General features: G+C 33.7%; 1 protein-coding gene across 1 annotated transcript in view; it reads right to left on the bottom strand.

Moving 5' to 3' along the window:
* The window catches only part of TTC29 (tetratricopeptide repeat domain 29), a 235,395-nt gene extending 211,691 nt beyond the window's left edge, over positions 1-23,704 (bottom strand). Inside the window, 4 exon segments of the mRNA XM_021666727.2 lie at positions 17,564-17,647; positions 20,081-20,178; positions 23,635-23,662; positions 23,664-23,704. Coding sequence (XP_021522402.2) covers positions 17,564-17,647; positions 20,081-20,178; positions 23,635-23,662; positions 23,664-23,704 — 251 coding nt within the window.
* Positions 23,705-23,919: the final 215 nt, after the last annotated feature.

Here is a 23,919-nt window from a genome sequence, read left to right as displayed (position 1 = left end):
AAAACAAATTCAAATAAGTAAGACAATTCTGGTATATTCTGTGTCCTAATATAAGAAGAAAAAACATGAGGAAAAGAGGAGGGAAACAAAAAATGAGCTTCACATCACAGGACTACAAACAGTAGCCTAAATACACATATAGATATGATCATGCTCGCTCATAATATGATGTTTGTCTAAATTAGTGTTCATAATTTTTATTAACAAAAATCTCCATAGAATATGATATTCACTCTGTTTTCTTCTTTTTAAAATCACCCATCTTCACACTGACACTCTATTTTCTGAAACGTAATTTTATGATACCTGCCACATAGTTTGAAATTTTATTGTTTGGAAAACTTTTTCTCAAATAATATCATTTAAAATTTTCTTTTAGTTCTCTATACAGCATTATAAATAAAAGAACTATCAATTTTCCATATACATTCAGGGAAATATCAAACTTTTAATAAAAATGAAAAGCTGGAGAATATAAAGACCAAACTTAGTAAAAACAAGTTGCATTATAAAGAAAACTTTAGTTCACTATATTCTTCTTTTACTAAAGTATGTCATATATTTTATCTTTGCAAGAGTTTGACAAGTTTTGCAAGTAAAATTCTGTTTCCTCTACACTTGCTAATAGTCATGAGAATCTGTAGTTTGCACCTTCCCATTAAAAATGTATTGTATTTTTTTGAAATTATTCACCCCGCCTTTTATCCAGATCATGTCTTTGAAAGGAGTAAGTAGATAATAAATGGAATAATTCATGATTCCCCATTAAATATGAAACTTTCTTTTGCAGAGTTTAGAAAATGAAGTTCTACATAATGTACAAAAGTTGATTAGAACTTTTTTAACCTTTTCAAGAAAAAAACCTTTCATATTAAACAACTAGATGAGGAGCTTTCTCTGAGAAAGGTAAAACAATCAATTCTTTACACCTATAGCTTTGTCATAGATAATGTTGCTCCCTCTAAACGTATATTTTCTTATAATACTTTAAAAGTATTAAAAATAATGGCAAGAAAAATAGTATACATTGAGCTGTAAACATGACAAGTTTTTAAGAGAAATATAACATGTTTAAAATACAAAGGGAAAAATCACATAAATTCAAAATGAAAACAAAACATTATTCATGCTCTTTTCAGCAATGTAATGGAAGATAGTGTAAGGGTAAATAACAAAAACTGCATGTATATTTCTCTTCCTATGACATGTCTTTTAGTGAAGTAATGATATTTTGTGATAGAAAAAAATATACACAGTTATAAAACTTCTCTTTTACAAATCAATCATTGGTACTCTGTTAACTATACTCTTTTGACCCCCTTTTTTGATAAAATTTTTTAAAAGAAAGCAAATGATTCGTAGGCTGATTCCAGCTCTATATCTTTATAAATAAATATTCTATATTTCTGGGGTGAGAAATCTGTAGTAATTTACCTTAAGAGAAATATCAAGTTCTGACTATTTAAGAGCAGTGGTTGATCTCATTTCTTCTTTGGGTTTTTAAGTTTCTATTATAGAAATAGTTACTCATTTGACACAACATATTTCAATTTTCCCCATATCAAAACATAAAATTAGAATTTATTTCCCTATCAAACTTGAATGCTTAAAAGATGACTACCAAACTGTAAGTCATGTAAATAAATCTTTCATATTATCTGATCTTTAATTACTATTGCAAAGAAAGTATGCACTGCACACATGAACGGTGAAGCCGGAATTTTTCACAGACTATATGTATACACAATAAACTTCCAGAACATAATAAAAACTAAATTATTAAAAACAAAAAGTAAATGGATCGTTTTGATGCTTTGGTCAGAAAACATCTATATATACAGATCTTGTTTTGCTGAATATCAATTTTATTGCAGCTATCTAAACATTTAGAAAATTATTAGTTATAAATAAGAATATAAAGTAAGTAAATTAAAAGTGCATCAACAAGAACACTGTAAGAACAAAAGAAAGTATTTGCAAGATGATTAAATAAAAAAGCCTTGGATTTAAACTTTTTTTAAAAAATTATAAAATAGTAGGCAAAGAACAAGAATTTTTTTTTATTACCACAAAATAATGCAAATTCCAACAAAAAGAAAGCTTGTATAATATTATTAGTATTAAACAAAGTAGAATTCAGGCAGAAAAAAATTAAAGGAGCATAATAATATCAGATTTATAAATAGATTAATTTACTGAAAAATATAGCAGGTAGGAAACAATGCCCACAATAATATAGCTTAAAATACATAAAATTAACAGAATAATGAGACATCAATTTTAATTTTTTTTCAGAAACTGACAGATAGAGGGAAAAGTATTTGAACAATAATTGCCTAGCTTGATTGAAATAAAAGCCTCACACTAATATTTAGATGCTGAGAGATTTTTATATATAGAACTATCTACCAAATAGAGAATATATACTTATTTTTCAAAAAAAGAAGAAATATTTAGAAAACCTTACCATGTACTGGTCATACCAGGCATTCTGTAAATTGATACACTTACTACACATCATGGATATACATCCATGACACATTTACTAAGCATGAGTAAAGATTTACTTCCCAATCTTGGATCCCCTCCAAAAAAAAAAGCAAAAGCAAACACCAAAAACTATTCACCTGCAAATTTAAAAATACACTTCAAGTTTATTCTTTGCTTAAATGTGAAACGGCTATGGAAATTTTCATGTATTTAGTATTGAAAGAAAAAAGAAGTTATCAATATATTTTAAAAAGAAGCTATAGATTTAAGATTTTCTAAAAATCAGGAGCACCTAATACTAGTGAAGAAGCTAGCTCTCAACTCAGGATAGTAGAAAAAAATACTAACAAAACATATACTATGAAATTCTATGAAATAATACTAAATAAAATATGAGAAGAAAATATTAACAGTAAATTAATAGAGACCAAAAAAGTTGACCCATAAAACAAAAGAACTGATTATGTGAAAAGACAAAGATATCTGTCCAAGTATAACCAACAAAAGCGAAAAAAGATAGTCACTAAAAATAGTAGCATGAATGGAAAAGGCTTCTAATTATATTTATAGTAACAGTTAACTTTTGCTATATGCTTAATGATGTGCCAGGTGCTGTTTTCAATACTTTACATGTAATTAACCTATTTAAATCTGACCACATTTTTTATGAGATCGGTGCTATCATTTTAATCTCTATTTTACAGATGAGGAAACCATGGCACAGAAAGTTTAATTAACAAAGTGAAGATCACACACTTGTGAGTGATGGAGCTGGTTCCTCAACAGAGACAGTCCAACCCTAGAGCCCGTGTAATTAGCCGTCATTATCTTTACACTACCTTCAAGATATAGAGAATCTTTCAAAATATATAGAAGAAACTTTAACATTATTAGAAAATACCATGCTAAACTTTATTGCAGTAAATATAAAATTCTACATAAATAGGCACTTATCTTTTAAAAAATAACAATTAGTTGGAGAAGATTTAGAAGGCAAATTACAAGACCTACCCACCCCTTTTCCCCTGACCCCTGTTCCCACGAAAGTGGAAAAACTATTTAGTTTTACATGGGAGTTCTACTAAATTTTCAATAATAAGAAATTCTCGTTTCATCCAAAATGTCCTAGAGCATTGAAAAAAATAAAAAATTCTTTAGTCGAAAAAAATAAAAAATTCTTTAATCAAAAAAAAGAATTCTTTAGTCAATTTAAAAAATGCAAGTAAGCATTGTAATTTCTTTTGCAGGGGTATGCCCAGAAAGACTGCAGAGAAAGAGATATGTCTAGGTCTTTGCTTTATTTGAAAAAAAATTTATTTTGCCCTCACTTTTAATTGAATAAGATAAAAATTCCTTAGTCAATTTTGCAAAACCTTAAAATGTAGCATGAGAAAATAAAAATTACAGCTCAATATCATTATGATTTACATGCAAAATCCACACACACATACACACAGAAGTTAATAACAAATTGGAACCATCATGAGAAAGTAGGGTTTACCTCAGAATTGAAAGAATAGTTCAAAATAGGAAATCTAGTAACTTTATAATAATCTTAGTAGGTGCTAGAAAATTATTTTATAAGGTTCAAAATTCATTTATGATTAAGACAAATAGAAATTTTTAAAAAAACCCTCTTTATTGTGGTAATGTGTATCTATTAAAAACCTATGGAAAAAGGCTTTCTGTTTGGGATACGTTAGAATCATCGTAACTGAAGTCAGGAATGTGAAGAGACGCCGCCGTCATTGCTATTATTTAACACCATTGAAATGAAAGGTTCTAGTTAATGTGGGATTCAGTATTTTAACGATATCAATTCTCCTAAAACAACATATAAATTTAGCACAATCCCAATAAAAGCTTAATGATATTTTCCCAACTCTTGACAAGATAATTCTAAAATTCATATGGAACAGTGAATATACAAGAAAAACTTTATCATTTGGAACAAAAGGGACTGTCTGCCAGATATAAGAATGCATTTCAACTATATTAATAAAAATATTAGTGGCATTAATATAAGAAGAGGCAAATAAATCAATATAACAGAACATATATGTACATGTATGTGTATAGGCATATGCATGGAAATTTGGCATTTTTGAAGCATTTCAATTCAAGGGAAAGTTTTTAGGACAACTTATTTGCAAATATCACTGGTTTTATTTTTTAGATTAATATTTTGTATTCAACATATAACATCTATTTAGCAGGTAGCATGTGTTATAGTACTTTTCTGCATTTAATACTTAATATACTTAAATTAGAGTTTCCTGATCATTTCCTTAACCCTAATTAGTATATGTAATAGGTTTATATTAATTAACGTTATCATGAAGATCTTTCAGCTGCTTAATCATATTATTTGCTACAAAATTAGTTGAGAAGTGTTTCTTCCTCTTCTATTTTCTTGAAGAGTTCGTGTTGAGTTTGTCATTATTTCTTCCCCTAACATTAGGTAGAATTCATTAGTGGAGCCACATGGGCTTGGAATTTTCTTTGTAGAATGTTTTTTTTAACTATAAATTCAATGTCTTTAATAAATATAAATCTATTTTGTATCTATTCTATGTAAATAAACTTTGGCAGTGTCTTTTGAGAAATTCAGCCATTTCATCTAAGTCGTTGAATTTATCAGCATAAAGTTTATCTCCTAATAGCATTTTAATATTTGTGTACTCTGTAGTGATATATATCCCTTCTCATTTCCCAAAGTGGTAAACTGTGTCTTCTGTTTTTCTCTGATCAGTTTGACTAACTGTTGATCAATTTTTTTGAAAGAATCAGCTTTTAATTTCATTGGGTTTTTTGTTTGTTTCCTGCTCTCATTTTACTATTCCTTTTTCTCTACTAACTTTGAGTTTAATTTGCTTTCTTTTTCTGGTTTTTAAAAATGAAAGTTTAGAGAATTAATATTGGGCATTTATATTTTTCTAATAAAAGCATCTTAATGCTATAAATTTCCTTTTAAGCACTGTTTTAGCTGTATCCTACAAATTCTGATATGTTGTGTGTTCTTTTCATTCAGTTAAAATATTCTCTAATTTGACTTGTGATTTCTTCTTTGATTCATGGGTTATTTAGAAGTATATGTCTTGCTTCCCAATTTGGAAAGATTTTTTCCAAAACTCTTTCTGCTATTATTTTTAATTAAGTTAATTATTTGAAATTAAGTTGAATTAATTAACTTAATTATTTGAAATAATTATTTGAAAACGTGTTCTTGTAAAAGAACATAATTGGAAGGATTTACATTCTTTAAACATGTTAAAATCTGTTTTATGGCTCAGACTAAAATCTACTTTGATAAATGTTCCATGTACAGTTCAATATAATGTGTTCTACTGTTGTTTGGTAGAATATTCCGTAAGTGTCAATTATTCAAGGTGATTGAAGGTGTTGTTCAAGTCTTCTATATTCCTGCTGGTTTTTCTACTAGTTATTGAGACAGACAGTGATGTTGGAATTTCCAACTAAAATTATGGGCTTTTCTAATCCTCCTCTTCTTTCTATCAGTTTTGGTTTAATGTTTTTCGAAGTTCTGTTATCAGAAGCACAAATATTTTGAATTATGTCCTCTTGATGTGCCAACACCTTTTATCATTTATAATGTCATTTTTTCCATAGTGATATTTCAACTGCTTTCAGAAAACATATTTCTGATATTTTGAGATCTCTAATTTGTGTTCTCTCCTTTCTCATCATGGTAAGAATTTATTATCCTTTGTACTTCTGTGTGGCCATTTCAAATATAGAAAAGAAATGAGCTTAGTCATTTATCTTGACCTTGACATTGATGTGGAAAAACCTTAAGCCAAACTAACTTTCAATAAAACAATTCCCTTATTCCCCAATGCATTTCTTTGGCTACTTTGGTTGTAGGATAAAAAAATTGTTTCAGACAAGCTTAAGTAAAATGATTTCATGGAAATCTGAGTCATGATTGTAGAACAACTGAGTTCTGGTAGAACTGAACCCCAAGGGAGGTTCTGGATCCAGGGTAGTCATGGAAATACTAGAAAAGTCTGAAAATTGATTTCAAATGTATATCATCCATTTTCTTTCCAGCTTATTCATTCCTTCCTCTCTTTGAACCATCTTTTTTTTCTACTGCATTGCTTCTGCTTCTTTATAACAATAGATTGCCTTGGTCAAATTACTTAACCTCTTTATTCCTTGGTCTCTGGGAGTAATTAGGGTTATGGTTCATAGGGTTGTTGTAGGGACCATTTAACACAGAGAACAGCACACAGTGATCATTTATTTTACCTGTTTCTATCTTGTTTGAAAGAAAACATAATGAGGAGATGTAATATTTATGACAAGCTGTCTAAATAACTATTTTGTTATATTAGGTGTGCAAATTTTTCTTATATAAGATAATATAATAACTTTCTTTTGGAATTTAGTACCAGGAAAACACTTGTCTCTCTTAAAGAACTGATGTGTGCCTTTTCATCAGGTAGTGAGGATTCTGTAGTTCTTCACATCTTCCTTTTTGCCCAGTGTGCCCAGAAGTTGAGAGAGAAACTTAACGTTCCCTCATGGTAACTATAGTAATTCCAGTGGGGAGCATATATACATACTTTGTTTGCCTTCTCAGTTGTGTAATACAAAGTTTTAACTTTTTCTTTAATCCATTCTGGAAAGTCAACGAGAAAAAAAAAAGTGTTATCTTATGTAAGTCAGAGGCCTAAAAAGTGAAGAAAACACAATCCCTGCTTTCAAAGACTCCAGTCTAGATCAGAGTTCATTTCTCATGCAACTCACATTAAGAAAAAAATACAAAAATTAGCCGGGCGTGGTGGCACATGCCTGCAATTTCAGCTACTCGGGAGACTGAGGTAGGAGAATCACTTGAACTCGAGAGGTGGAAATTGCAGTGAGCTGAGATTGTGCCACTGCACTCCAGCCTGGGTGACAGAGCAAGGCTCAATCTTAAAAAAAAAAAATAGACACATTGCAATTGAGCAAATGTAGAAATATGTGTGTGTAATATGTTAAACCAATGTTTAAAAGCATAAATATGCAAAATGTTCCAATCAGTTTATGATTATTAACTCAATTAATTATCATAACCATTTTAGGAAACAGGCCCTATTATTATTATTTTTTTCAGATTAGGTAACTGAGGTACAGAAAGGTTAAGTAACTTCACCAAAGTCAACCAGTTACTTTGTTAACGAGAGTAAAGATGGGATTGGAGTCCAGAGAGTTTGGTTTAGAAACCCATGCTCTATTCCATTACACATGGCAGCCTCCCAATATTTAGCTTTCCTCTATGCAATGCATTCTTTTCTATCCTATTTGTCTACACTCTTTTTCCATTTTTTAAATTCTGGCCATGATCCCCAAACTGATGAGTCACAATAACTAGCCACTAATGAATCACAATCTGTATACTATCCATACTATAGTACATACATACATACATAGTATAGAACATACTGTAGTATGTTAAATATCAGTAAAGGGGAAATAAAACACCTGTACATGACTGTCAATGGCCATCAAGAGAGTTCAAACAGGAGCTCTACACTCTACCAAGTGGATCAAAGGAGGCCTCACAAAGCAGGAAACAGTTAAGTTGAGGCTGGAAGATAAATAAAAGTTTGCCCAGTACACAAGGCATGAGAGAAAGTGGAGGGCTTTCCAGGCAGAGCACATGTGCAAGGCTATGAAGGGGTAAGAGACCATGGGCTCTCATTCCTGTGAGCTAAGCACTGTATGAGTAGAGTACCAAGGATGCACATACGAGCAAAGCAGCAATGGCCCCAGCTCTCTTGAAGCTTGTAGTCTAGTAGAGGAAACAATCATACTAGCAATGGCAATACAGTGCTCTAAGTGTACTGGAGATGACAAGATAGTAGCAAGTTTATCTAACACACTCTAGCCATTCAGGAATGAGTAACAGTCATGAGACAGTAAGGGGAAAAATCATTCTAGGCCAAGAGAATGTCAACCCACTAAGAATGACAGATGAGAGAAAACATAGATTAATGAAGACCTGAGTAATTTCAGAGGCAGAATGGTATAATGGTCCGAGAATGAGTGCTAGACCCAGACTGCCTAGATTCAAAGTCAGCTTTTCTACTTACCTGTGTGTCCTTGGGAAAGTTACTTAATATCTCTGTGCATCAACTTTTAGCTATAAATTGAAGTAATAAATAGTTTTTGGGAATTAAATGAATACATATGAGGAACATAAAATAATACCTGAAACATAGGAAGTGCTCTACAAATACTAGTCATTACAATTATTTTTACAAGAAAATAAATTTCAAAGTGGGAATGGAAGGAATTAAACTGGAAACATCCAAGCACCAGCTGGGATGAGGTTGGCCTTAATTAAGAAGCATTTATTGAGTCCCTATTATGTGGATACTGTTACAGGTGCTAGAGACACAGCAGTGAAAGAGACATCTCTCTAGTTACTCAGGTCAATTCAGAAGGAGTCATTTTTGACCTATTCATTTATTTATTCACCATGTTTATTTCACTGGTAAGCTCTGATCTCCCTATCACTTAAATATATTCTAAATTAGACCACTTTTCATCATTTCCAGTACATCTGCCCTGGTCAAGCCACCATCATCTTTTGCTTTGAGTGTTGCCCAGGCAAATATCCACAGAGCACAACAGCCTTGAGTGATCCTCTTAAAATAAAATCACATCATATCATTTCCCTGCATAAAATGAGCCAAAGGTTTCCTAGCATACTTAGAAGAAAATTTACGCTTTTTGGAAATTATCCTGACCCAATAACTTCTGATCCCTTAAGAACAATGTGAAGGGAATTTTTAAAAATCCAAAAAGCATAAAAGAGATTTGGAAAGATTCTTATTGATCATCTAAGAGTTTTGGAATATAGTGTAGTAATTAATAAGTAAATTAATAAACAATTAATTTTTATTAATTTAAGGACAGAGGCAATCAACATTTGTAAATTTCCAAACTCAAATCTTTCAATACATAAACCTAGACTAAAACAAAAACTAATAAAGCAAAACTTTTCTAAAATATATTACTCATTTCCTGCCATATGAAACAGAGTAAGGTGAACAAAATAATGCTTTGTTATGAATTCTGTTATTTAATTTCAACACAACGTAAACACACTGAAAAGGCTGGTTGCAGGACCCAGTCACGCCTTGCCCTTGTTCCCAGACAGTCTGTCCTTTTCATAGTGGCCAATTCTTTTATCTTCCCCATGTCAGCTAGTATTTGAGTATTTCAGCTTCCTCCTCACAAATTTAATTTACCTAAAAGTAGGAAAAACAGAATGTTGCCATGATTATTGCCAGAAAGCAATATAGGCAAGCTTGTTAAACAGGAAAACCTAATTGTATATACATGTCTAAGTCGACAGACTTGGCCTAAGGATGCCTCCACAGCCCTCCTGACAGTAAAATATGTAGGCTATTTTTCTGGAGGTTTTCTCTTTTGTGTCAAGGTTTACATGCATATACTGATGTTCGTTAAACTAAATTTGATATTTGAATTACTGACGTATCCCTGATACTCTTCTTATAAAGGAATTGTCAAGTTTTGCCTGCACTGTGTGGATTGTGGGGAAGAAGAAGAAGTTTCTCTATCTGGTTTTTCTGCCTATACGGTATCTGTGATATGCAATACAGCCAAGGGCAACAGAATAGGTATGCCTGTATTTAATATGGCTTAACATGCTTACACTTTGGCTTGAAGAGAAGCACTTAAAATATATTGCAAGATTTTTATATAGTGATATGTAGAAAACTGAGATTAATAGTTGAAGCACAGAGCTTGAAGATGTTGATACCCACAAACATGCACACACACAATATATATATTTATAAAGACATACACCACATATATTTGTATTTGTGTGTGCATGTATATATATGTGTGTGTGTGTACATATATATACACACACACACACACACACACACATATATATCTTGATAAGTTGCCTTCCTAGATCAAAGAAAGTGTGATCATATTTTAAATGGTCTCAGACAGTCACTGAAATACAAACATGAAGTTTTAAAAGTTTCCAAATAATAAAATCAATCAAGAAAAAGTATCTCCTACAAACTTATATTCTCTTTTTTACTTCTTGTAACTAGACATTTAAATGCTTCTATTTTAAAAGAGAATAAAAAATATTAAAAATAACAAAAGAGAATGATAATGCTGTTCCCTTCTAATCTGGAGGTGGGCATCACCTGATTATACTTCCCAGAAAAGTCCCTGGTCTGGTAACATCTGTGGAAAACCTGGCAAAGCAAAAGAGTTCTTGTGAACCCATAACTTGGTTTTGCTTTAAGTAGTGAGATGATGACACTGGTTATTACAGCATCTCCAATTTCCAACTTAGAAAACAGGACAGGATACAAGTATGGGCCAGGGCAGGGGGACAATTTTTACACAATTGCAGTAACCTCAGTAATTTTAAGGATTGTGTTTAGCCACAATGGAGACTTGAAAGCGTCTAAATAGTTTTTAATTCTTCCTGTTTTCTTAATACAGAAAGAATGCAATATCAAAGACAAAACTCAACATAATAAAACCACCTTGCCCTATACATTGAGTGATGTGGCTGGATCATTTTTTATCCCACTAACTGACAGTTGTGGCTGATTCATCCACAGGTACCTGGCTCCTTGTCTCCTTTTATCTTTTTTTATTTATTACTTTGTCCTATGACATTGAAAAAGGAATTTCCCAAATGGTTTTTAAATAGAGAAGTGTATTTTGCACTTACAGGCTTATGGGCTATTCTAGGAAGAACCACATCCTCTGCCTATATTCTGTATTTCTAAAACTGTGAGTTTATCTGTACATTTCTGAAAAGTTTTTATTACAACTTGAAATTTAAAAAAAAAAAAACAAAAACTGGCTAGCCATGGTGGTTTACAGCTGTAATGCCAGCACTTTGGGAGGATGAGGTGAGAGGACTGCTTGAAGCCAGGAGTTCAAGTTCACTCTGGGCAACATTAGTGAGACCATGTCTCTCAAAAAAAAAAAAAAAAAAAGTCCCCTCATTGATTAGTATTATCAGTTTGAAATATATCTTATTTAAAACTCTGTCTTTAGAGCATGATGAAAATGATACTTAGTAAAAAGCAAAAGATGCAATTATACATAAAGAGAAATGATAAGATTACTACATAAATCAACACATAAAGTTAATGCAAAATATTTAAGTTATTTATACTATTAATAAATGCTTAAAAGCCAAAGAAAAATGAGCAATGATAATTAATGACAATAGTCTGAATTGAGTGTCATCTACACGTTTCATATAGAGAATCTCATTTAATTCTTGTAAGAATTTCTTGTTATTATGCTCTTCAAATAGTTGTGGAAAGCAAAGATTGGAGAAAGCAGATAATCTCATTAGGATAATACAGGCATTTCTATGTTCTGTTGACATTTGAAATCTTTTCTTTTATCTCTATATTTGGTTTTGTTGAAAATCTGAGACATTTATATACACCTAGTGAACATTATTGTTTTATTCTGTTTTGTTTTGTTTTTTAAAAAGCTCCTTCCAATTACATTTTTTAAATTTTCCAATTTTAAACTTTATCGATATCTGTCTTTGTCCCCTTCTTCTTTCCACTTTTTCTTCTCCTTCTTCCCTTCCTTCTCCTCCTACTTCTTTTTCTTTTAAATCATGGCCAGTCTTTTTATTCCTGGTTTCACATCCTAGAGATCTGATCCAGAATACAATGCCAAAATTTTTTCCAAAAGAAGTGCCACTCCCTCTCTCTTCCCACCTGCATTCCCTATAATTGCTTATTTTTAAAAAATATTCATGAGAAAGAATGAAATTTTCTCTTCATTTTGGAGCACCAAAATCTTCTTTGTCTTGAATCAGGAAAGAGATCTTAAAATCCAATCTACTACCTAGAAGGAAACAGGGGTTCTTCCTTCTCTTGCCCACCTTTCTCTGTCTCATCTGGAGATTAGTCATGTAGACATTTACTTGGCAGCTGGCTTCTTCAGGAAGTTAATTTGCAAACATTTGTAGAGAATTTAACTTGTTACTTTACAACAAAAAGCAAACTTTTTTTAAAAGAAACCAGAATGATTTCACAAAAATTTTCAAAAGTAAACAAAAATGAATGAAACAGAGGAAGAGCACACTTGAAAGGATCTAAATTCTAATAAAGAATTATGGAATATTATATCTTGAATAAACGACTTCATCTTGTTCCATATATTTAGAGTGCCAAGGCACTGGGCAAATCCAGAAGCTAGATTTGCGTATAAAAAGTGTATTTGTAGTTCATAAAAGCACCTTTGGAAAAAAATTTTTAAATTAAAGATGAAAACCTAGTCTGCAAAAAAAAAAAAGACTGGCAAAACACCAATTTACTTTGAGTAAGTATAATACAATTCAAAATGAGGCAGGAGAAAAAGGTTTTAAAAGATATAAAAGTAAATTGTTCTTTGTTTCTTTAGACCCAAACTCACTGAATATAGTAACGAACAGTCCTAACTGCCACTAAGCTTACTGACAAAATGCCGCTCAATAAATACCCACTGATGATGCTAAAAATAAGATATTTGGAAAGAAAGTAACATATGATAGATGTACACAGTTTTGAACCAAATATATTCTTCCACCTGAAAGAACTTGATATCTGAAGCAGAAAATAATATTGAGTAGATTAACATACTCTGTCCCCAGATAATTTTGTTTCCTCATATACATAGCTAAAACTGTAAACTGTCCTCTAGAAATGCTTATTTGAATCTATAAATGACTCTTTTATTACTTAGCTACTCAAAGTAATTATGATTGATAATAAGTGATATTTTAAGTTCTTTTTGAAAACAATGCATTCTGATAATATTATATGGAATTAAAAACCCAAAGTACAGAAACTCTTCTGACATGACTTTCTTTACTTGTTAAAGATCAGTTAGATAGTAGCAGTGAAATATTTGAAGTTCACTGCTAAGTCAAATTCGACTTAAAGTTTAATGTCAAATCATCATTATCAAATATGGAATGTGAATATAACAGATTTGATTTTTTTAAATGCACCTATAAGGCACAACAATAATCTAGTCACTTAGAAAGTAATGAAGCATACTGAAATTTCTTCTGTGAAGGTAGATGATAGAAAACCCAGAACCCCTTTGCCTTTTACTTTGGAATGGGTAGAATCTTTTCTGGAGGTTTTCTCTTTTGTGTCAAGGTTTACATGCATATACTGATGTTCGTTAAACTAAATTTGATATTTGAATTACTGATGTATCCCTGATACTCTTCTTATAAAGGAATTGTCAAGTTTTGCTAGAAATAGGTAGAATCTTTCTACCCATTCCAAAGTAAAATAAACCCCCAGCACTTGGATTTGGTCATTCCAGTGACAGCTATATGTTAGCTTGTTCTGCTTCTTACTCATTTCCATTTTATTATGAGGTCAAGAATGACTCACTGTGGAGATCACATTCAAGGTGACACATGCATAATAAGTGTCAACAATAAGGCCACATCGGGAGTAGAGAGTGGTAGAGAAAGAGAAGAAGGTCAGAAAGGTCAGTAAGTCCAGACCGTGCACAGCTTCAGGGCCAGGTGAGGAACAGGAAACTACTGGCAGATTTTAAGCAGGGGAGAGTCATGATCTAATGTTTCCAAAAGACCACTCTATCAGGACTGTGGTGGAGTGAGTGGATGTGGGAAGAGCAGTTAGAAGACTATTCAAGTGATCTCAGCAGACGTGATGGCAGTTGTGTGATGAAGACCAGGAGATGAACCCGGGATATATTCTGGGGTTGTATCTGATAGGGCATACTGATGGATTGGGGTGGGGTAGCAGTAAGCCAAATAAGACTCAAGACTGCCTTGGATTTTATTTACTGAATTGAGGAAAGGCTGTGGGAAGAATATTGGGATAGGAAAAAATTTAGGGGTGAAGCAAGAGTCCAGTTTTGGGTTATATTAACCTTAGAATGTCTGTGATATATCCAAGTGGACACATCAAGGAGGAAGTTGGATCTGAAAACTTGCAGCTTAATGGAGCGGTCGGTGCTGGATTTATAAATTGAGTAGCCATCAGGTTATTGCTAATGTTTAAAGCTACAAGACTGGATCCAGGTTGAGAGTGTGGCTGAAGTACACCTAGAACCCAGCCTTTGGGCACCTCACCACTGAGAGTTTGGAAAGAGAAGGCCAGCCTGCAAAAAAGACTGAGGTGCCCCAGTGTAGGGGAAAACCATAGAACACGGCATTTTGGAAGTCACAAGCACAGAATGTTCAAGAAGATGAGAGCGTTCAACTCTGTCAACTGCTGTGAAGACATCAACCAAGCTGGGAACAGAAACTTAACTATTAGATGTGGTAAAAATAGGGGTCATGAGTAGCCCTAACAAGGGTGTAAGTATGAGTACTGGAAACCTGTTTAGAGTCAACTGAGGCAAAAATGAAAAGTGGAAATATTAAGACAGCACTTCTGCTTGCTGTGAAGGGTAGAGAAAAATAGGATAAAACCTGGAAGGGGATAAGATGTCAAGAAAAATATTTGAGTAGAAATGAATACCAACGAGATTGATTCCATGAAAAAGGAGAAATTGGAGGTGTAGGAGAGAAACAAATGTAACTGCAGGAGGAAGTCTTGGAGTAGGTGAGAGGGGATAAAATGCAGAACACAAGAAGAAGGACCAGGCTTAGATGAGAGTAGGAACTTTTTTACCCATCACATTGCGAGGAAAGTCAGAGTATGAGTTTGCACATAAGTAGGGTGGTATATTTTGGGGTACATGATGAGAGGTTATTTTGAAACTAGACATAGAACATATGCATATTATGGGATAGCAAAGCCAGTGTACATCAGTTGTATTAATGAGTATACACAAATGTATCAATCACCATCTTAAAGACAAATAAGGCAGTAGAGAGGGATTTGAGGATATGTCTTAGACATTGCTTTTGCCTGATTTGATTCTTCAATTTCTACCCATTACATGTTCATATACTAAAGATCTATGACTTAGCAGTTGGATAATTTTATAATGCTACCAGACAGGGAGCCAAACTCAAAATCTATCTTCCTTGAGAAGTTCTATCCTGTCGTCTTAGTCTTCTCTGATTGTTTCTTGACCTCTAAGCTGCACCTCACAGTACAGTTGGCACTCGGTCATTTCATGTTTGTCCCCTGCTCATAGAACTTATTGTCTCAAATAGACATTGAGGTTCCATCATGGTGCCAAGTATTTTACAATAAAATATCATTGTCTCTCCCACTGTGAAAAACCTAGTGTTAGATAAAAAGTGAGTACTTAATAAATGATTGTTGATCAATTTATCTTTTTGGAGTTGAATGGCTATAAAGTTTTATGCAGTAATTCCTTGGCTAACAGACTATGCATAATTCTTCATGGCACCTGCAGGGCATTACTGGGAGATGCTGAAATCATTCATCAATTTTCTCCTTTTTATGCTATTCAATTAGTCTGTCTAGGGCAAAGTCTAGTATGTGTATCAATCAAAGCATAATAATGACCTGTGTACAAGCTATCTCCATACTAATGATTTGCATCTACCATCTTACAGAAAGAGCTTTAGTCTAAGGAGGCACTGAAGTGAAGTAAACTTTAAGAAGAATATTGTAGTAAGGACTGATAATTACCCAGTGTTACTGTTGTCAATAGTGTACAGATGAATTTGAAATCAATTTGGCGATATCTTTAGTGGAAAAATAATATTAAGAGAGTACTCATCACCATAGCCTATTTTGCATTGTCTTAGATAAAACTTTTCTTCAGCCTGAACTGAAAGCTTAAATGTCAGTAGACTTTTAGTATATGGACTTTTAGCTTGTTGAAATTATGTGTAGCATGTTTAATTTTTAATTTAATTCCAATTCTTAAGCCCATTAAAACTATTTGGATATAATATTTAATCAGAATGTAAATATGGCATATATATTTTTTCCTTTAAGATGCAGTTGTACTATCATACAATATTGACCTTTAATTTTATCTAACAGGTTATCACGGAAAGTTAAAGAATTAATCATCAGAATAACATTTAACCAAAAGTCCCACATACTATACACATGGTAGTCTACAGAGCTCTGCAGAAGTGAGTGATTACTGCTACTGTAAAATTTTGTCATTCTATAAAGTAGTCATTGACAAAATAAATAACTGTGTTTTTCCATGTTATATGCAAATTGACAAAGGTAATAATATCTGATAAAAAGGAAAACACCAAAAGACTTAGAACTTTAGAACATATGAAACCTACACCGAAATATCATTAGCAACATTCCTTCAGAAGAATCCCATAGCATTAGACATTAATAGATAGAATCTTTTAAAAACATGTGGCATGAAATATTTTAATCGAAACAATGAATTCCATAAGATGTGTGTACATTTACAAGATTTCCATTTTTCAATATTTACATGAAAAGATCTGATGCTCTTTTCTAAGTATAGGTAAGAAATATTAAACCTGTTTAGCTATTATTCTAGGTTTCTATTCATTTCTCACTAACCTATATTGATTTTTGTAATGCTTTTATTCATCCCATAAATTAGATTCTAACTGGTGATAAAATGTCAAAGTTTGTGTTGCATCTAAGAAATAAATCTAGACAATTTAGAATTATTTAAAAATTAACCAATAAACTATGATCTATTGGTTCTTTTCGTGAGTGCTTGGGTGGAAGTGAGACATATTAGTACATTAGCAAGGTGTTCTTTTTCTTTAATCACCAGGAGAAAAGATACATAAATCTTTTTCTTAAAGCTTTTTTCTTTCCCATGGAGACAACACACCTTAAAATGAAGGTTAATAAGCAATTAATAGAAAAGACTTAACTAAATATTGCAAATGTGATAGTATAATATCTTGGTAAATATGGGGGTTTTCAGAGCCATAAAATTAAAGACTTTGATATGTGTGAGATCAATAGACATGACTTATCACTATTTAATATGAGCTTAAATTTTTAAATGCCATGCTCCAATGAAAAAGTATATTACACAGGAAAATTGAAATTTCAATAAAGAATCAAGACAAAAGAAACAAACTTTATATTAAAGTACCTTTAAAGGTTATACTTACGCAGCAACCTCCTCTTTTGACAATCCTTTGAAATTCACCTCTAGATAATGATCTATGTCATCTTTTTCTTTGATCAATTGAGACCTAAATGAAATAGAAAGAAATAATAAAGCACTGCCTTATCAGGTTGAAAAGCTACCAAACATATTAAATGCCACCAGAATAGAAATATTCAGGGTATGATACCATATATAATAAACGCAATAGCTATAGAGGGAGGTTGCTGGTGGATAATTTCAAAATTTTATCTTTCCTGAATGGAAAATGATAGGGAATAATATTTAACCCAGTGTGTAAACAAATAAAATACCAACACCTTGAAATAATTCACTTTCTACTGAAGAGTCTTCTCCTCAAAACTTACAAGATCTTCCATTTTGCTCACATTGTTTCACGGTATAACTTTCCAACCGCTGAAGTTATACATTGTTTGGCACAGAATCCTGAACCAAGAACACCTGTTTGATTCAAATGTGTAACATGAATTTGTTCTAAACATTACTCAATTTTTGTCCTGAAATGCTCTTTGAATATATATATATATACATTTTAGACCAAGTTTTGCTCTTGTTGTCCAGGCTGGAGTGCAATGGCACGATCTCAGCTCACCGCAACCTCCACCTCCTGGATTCAAGCGATTCTCCTGCCTCAGCCTCCAAAATAGCTGGGATTACAGGCCCGCGCCACCAAGCCTAGCTAATGTGTGTGTGTGTGTGTGTCTTTTTGGTAGAGACAGGATTTCACCATATTGGTCAGGCTGATCTCGAACTCCTGCCTTCATGATCCACCCGCCTCAGCCTCCCAAAGTATTGGGATTACAGGCATGAGCCACTGCGCCTGGCCTTGAATAGTTTTTTTAATCACACATAAAACTCAAATTATTAAAGGTTCAAGGTGCAAAGTGATTTTTAAGAAGTCCTTATTAAAAACATATTACACTTGTAGTGCGTTCATTCCTCACATCCTTTTGCACCTTTAAAAATAAGCATGCTATCAACCTCTCCTAACTATGATGATATGGAACTAAACAACTATCTGTGTTTTATTCAGAAGCTATTAAAGAATGTTGATACAAACTTTGCCTTTTGTGGGTATGATAAAAACGTGTTTCTTCAATAAAATGAATAAAAGCAAAAGTTTTCTTTAAAACCCATCCTATCTTAAAGATATGAGATTTGGCTATGCTTTTGCTAACCTTTAAAACAGAATATAATCTCAATTCTTTAAAAAGAGAGAAAGAATAAGCTTTTTCAGACTATGTAAATATTTTACATTATTCAAAAGTAAAACAAAAAATATGTATGCATATATATATTATAGTATATACACATGAATTATGCATTCATTGAAAGATTTCTCTGCTACAGAAAAAAATTTGATTTACTATTTTAAAAGAATTTTTATGTTATTTAGCTGAATGTATTTATTTTGTTCCAGGGGCTTTGGTCTTTCTTAGAAATACTAAAAATGAGGCACAAGAACAAAGAAGCCTCCTAATACTTTGATCATTATACCTTACACGAATGGAAAAGTAGGCATAAAAAGAATATAAACTTACGTATGCAAACTATTTATATTGGTAAATAATATGTATATTACTAAAAGTCAATAGAATTACAAGTGTCAATTTCAAAGTAGCACAATCAGTTAATATTCATAATTATGACAAAATGTATCAATTTCTCTGTCCTGCATTTCCTCAGTGACAACTTGAGTAGCTCAGCAGCCATTCATGGGCAGCAGCAGTTTGATCATGAATTTCAGGCCCCAGCATCATTTAAGGAGCTGATTCATGCTCTAGAAGTAAGGCTCTATCCTCCTTCTTCCGAAACAGATCAACCCTTGGGAACTTGTGGACTAAAAGCATTACACCTTTCAGTTTGGGCGTGGTGGCTCATGCCTATAATCCCAGCATTTTGGGAGGCAAAGGCGGGTGGATCACTTGAGGCTGGGAGTTCAAGACCAGCCTGGCCAACATGGTGAAATCTGTCTCTATGAAAAATATAAAAAGTTAGCTGTGTATGATGGTATATGCCTGTGGTCCCAGCTACTCAGAAGGCTGCACCACAAGAATTACTTGAATCCAGGAGGCAGAGGTTGCAGTGAGCCGAGATCATGCCACTGCACTCCAGCCTAGGTGACAGAGTGACACTCTGCCTTAAAAAGAAAAAAAAGGAAAAAACTTTACACCTTTCATTCCCAAAGCTTCTGCTTTCTGTTTTCCATACCCATTTAAAACAGGAAATGTATCTCCAAAACTCTATGGGAACCATGACATAATTACAACCGGAAATAAAATGAGGAAATAAGCAGTAGCTCAATAAATAAATAAATAAATATATTTGCAGTATTTTAATGCAGTTCATAAATGCTTTTGAAACAGATTTCAATATTCTCAATATAACAATGTTTTTCTCTTCTCTTGAAATGATTTTATTTTCTGAGATTTATTATTGACATTTCTTACTACAAAAAATTCATTCTGTAGGAAAATAAGTAAAAACCAGGGGCACGTACTTTGAAATTTTTCTGGAGGAGCATGGCAGCTTCTGTCTGGCTAAGGCTGTAAGCTTCGGGCGTATCATGGGCAGTGGAGGCAGAGTGGTCATTTCGGACTACAAAAAGAAATAGGTAGAAATTACATTTTAAATAAGAAATCTTTCAAAGGATCTGTTAAGACATTATTAGAGATTCACAGTCTGTCATCTTAGTTGAGAATGTCTATATGTAGTGCTACAGCTGTGTTATTCAAGAATGATGCTCAGTGAATAGATTCTGCAGGTTGCTTCTCTCATTATTTTCTTCCATTGTCTGCTTTTTGGCCAATTTATTAGTTGTCTGTATCTTCACCACAAAGTAGATAAGAAGAAAATTAGATAAATGCATTGGTGGTTCAGTTGGCATCTTTGGTAAGAATTTTGTAAGAAACATGATTGCAATTAAAGAATAAAGATTTTTAGGATAGCTATGGATTTCCAATGTTTACGTGTTGCTTTCCTGTTAGAATCAATAATTGAAAATTGCTCATACTTGCTGTTTTGTAAAAGCCTTATCAGTCACAAATAAAGGCTTTCCCTTAGATGTGGTGGATGATAAGAACAATTCTCAACAAGGAGACAGCTGCCCTGAGAAAGCACACAGCATAACAATATAATGAATCACTTAAAAATGTACTGGTTTTTAAAAGTTGTTTAAAACAACTTTGTCTCTCACACTTTGCATGGGTCAGGAGTAAGGACAGGGTATGATAGGCATGGATTTTTTCTCCATGATAACCGAAGCCTCTGCTGAGAAAACCCAGAAGCTGTAGTAACACAATGGTAGGGGACAGGAATCACCTTGAAGTGTCTTAACTCACTTTTCTAGTGGTTGATGCTAACTATTAGCTGGGACTCAACTGGGGCTATCTGCCAGAACTCATACATATGGTCTCCTCATGTGGCATGAGCTTCCTCACATCATGGCAACCTGAGACTTCTTATGTGGCCGCTCCAGGCTCCAAAGCTAAGTATTTTAGAGAAAAGTCAGGAAGAAGCTATATCCCCTTTTAGGGTCTAGCCTTGGAAGTCACATAGCATCCACTTCTACTATAATAAAAAGTTTGCCCAAATTCAATGCAAATGAACATAGAACCTCTATTGATAGGAGAGTGTCAAAGTTTCATTGTAAGAAGAAAATATGGCATGGGAGATCTTGTTGCAACCCTTTTTAGAAAATGCAGCTTACCACAGTGGTGAGCAATTAGAAGGCAAGTCTATAAAATCAAGTTAAGACTAAATCTTATTCAAAAAAGGAAGAAATATAGACATGATGTCTTTGAACTTTGAACAGAAAAATTGTTATATGGTGCAAGGGCTCTCAGATGCAAAAGAACCCACGCTTCTGTTAGAGAGGCATCCCAAAGGCCAGAAGCTCCTGACCCTACCCCTTCTATGTCCACCAGGTTTGACCTCTACTCAGACTCACCAAGCAACTAAAAGGCTTTTTTTAGGTTTTAAATGGCTTTAGTATTACTATCCGTTTGACCCAGGGAAAATCACAATAAAATCTGGGTCTTGAATATATTCAGCAGATATTTAGTGAGCTCCTACTTGTTGCCAGGTTCTGTTCTAAGTGCCAAAGATACAGCAGTAAAGAAAAAGACAAAACTCTCTAATCTCACAGACTTTGCAGTATGGTGGTAAATATGGAGAAAGACATTACACAAATAAGCAAAATATATAGAACCTCAGGTGTCAATAAGATTGTCTACTGGAAAACAAAACAGGGAACTAGAAACTACCCAACTGCTCGCCAACGGCAAAGGGATAAATAAAAGCAGAAGGAGACAAGCTCAAAGACATTATGGACAATTTTGTTGGGTGTCCCAGCAGTGTAATGTCTTGAGGGTTACTGTAAAAATCGGCTTTTATTCTCATTGAGGTAAGAATCCATTCGAGGATACAGAGCATAGAATTGACACAATCTGACTTTCACCTGACAGGATCACTCTGACTTATTTTTTCAGGTTAGACTGTAGTGGTGAAAAGGGTAGAAAGCAGAGGGGCCAGCTCAAAGCCTCCTGTGAAATACAGGGGAGAGAGGGTGGTGGCTCAGGTAGGAGTAGAGGAGGAGAGATGTAGTCAAACCTGAGATGGAGCCACCTGTGGATGACTGAGACACAATATTCCTCTAGTGCTACGAAGCCATGGTGGGGGAGGGGTGGGAAGGCACTAAGAAAAGAGAAAGTCTTCTGAAATTCATTGTAGAAATAGACAGCTTTGTGTTTCTGAAAAAGATTATTACCCTGGCCTAAAAATAATTGTTTACATAATTAAAGAGAATTCTAATACAGATCAGTGGTTTATTTCAGATATAATAGAATCCTAGTACTACCAGTTTATCAAGGTGTGATATGATCCATGAAACATAATGCCCACTAATTTTTATGCAGTTATAGCTTTAAAGTGCACAATCTAAACAGCAAATGTTAGTCTTCTCCTACAGACCAAACATTAGAAACATACTGTATTACCCTTCATAACTTTATAACATGATGACAATTTTTTTAATTTTAAAAATCGATTTTTCTGGTTAGGTGTTATATTAATTAGTTGAGTTACTAGAATAACGAGAACTTGCTAAATGGCAACATCATGCAGAGCATACGGTAAGGATATGAACAGGTACTTTACAAAAGAAGACATACATGAGGCCAACAAACATATGAAAAAATGCTCATCATCACTGGTCATTAGGGAAATGCAAATCAAAACTACATTGAGATACCATCTCACGCCAGTTAGAATGGCGATCATTAAAAAATCTGGAGACAACAGATGCTGGAGAGGATGTGGAGAAATAGGAACACTTTTACACTGTTGGTGGGAGTGTAAATTAGTTCAACCATTGTGGAAAACAGTGTGGCGATTCCTCAAGGACCTAGAAATAGAAATTCCATTTGACCCAGCAATCCCATTACTGGGTATATATCCAAACGATTATAAATCGTTCTACTATAAGGACACATGCACACGAATGTTCATTGCAGCACAGTTTACAATAGCAAAAACCTGGAACCAACCCAAATGCCCATCGATGATAGACTGGACAGGAAAAATGTGGCACATATACACCATGGAATATTATGCAGCCATCAAAAACGATGAGTTCGCGTCCTTTGTAGGGACATGGATGAACCTGGAAACCATCATTCTCAGCAAACTGACACAAGAACAGAAAATCAAACACCACATGTTCTCACTCATAGGTAGGTGTTGAACAATGAGAACACATGGACACAGGGAGGGGAGCACTATACACTGGGGTCTGTTGGGGGGGAGAGGGGGGGATAGAGGGGGGTGGGGAGTTGGGGAGGGATAGCATGGGGAGAAATGCCAGATATAGGTGAAGGGGAGGAAGGCAGCAAATCACACTGCCACATATGTACCTATGCAACAACCTTGCATGTTTTTCACATGTACCCCAAAACCTAAAATGCAATTAAAAAAAAAAAAAAAAAAAGAAGTTACGACTCATGTGAGCTTTGAAGGGACACTAAAGCTCCCCACATGGGCCTCCCATGAGCTTACTTCAGAGGAGCTATGAAGACTGTTCCAGAGTTCCAGCGTCTTCCAGTGTTACAGTGAACATCTGAATCATCTAAATTCTTAACCCAGACCTGTGTAGTCCTAGTAAATTTCAAAAGGGAGAGAGGAAAACAACAACCAAGTTTGCCCCATTTGGGGCAATCCACCCTCTATAAATTTTAGACTCTTTTCTAAAAGACCCACCTTGCTTGCCAAAGCATTAGGCAGTGGGCACTGGGGCCAGGGTAATCTCTTCATACTTGCAGGGGTCTTTGAAGAGTTTACCAA

Source organism: Aotus nancymaae, unplaced genomic scaffold, assembly GCF_030222135.1.
Source record: "Aotus nancymaae isolate 86718 unplaced genomic scaffold, 86718_ANA_hifiasm-v0.15.2.pri h1tg000033l, whole genome shotgun sequence".
Lineage (NCBI taxonomy): Eukaryota > Metazoa > Chordata > Mammalia > Primates > Aotidae > Aotus > Aotus nancymaae.
The sequence above is the reverse complement of the archived record's forward strand: the minus strand, read 5'-3'. Positions and strand labels throughout refer to the sequence as shown.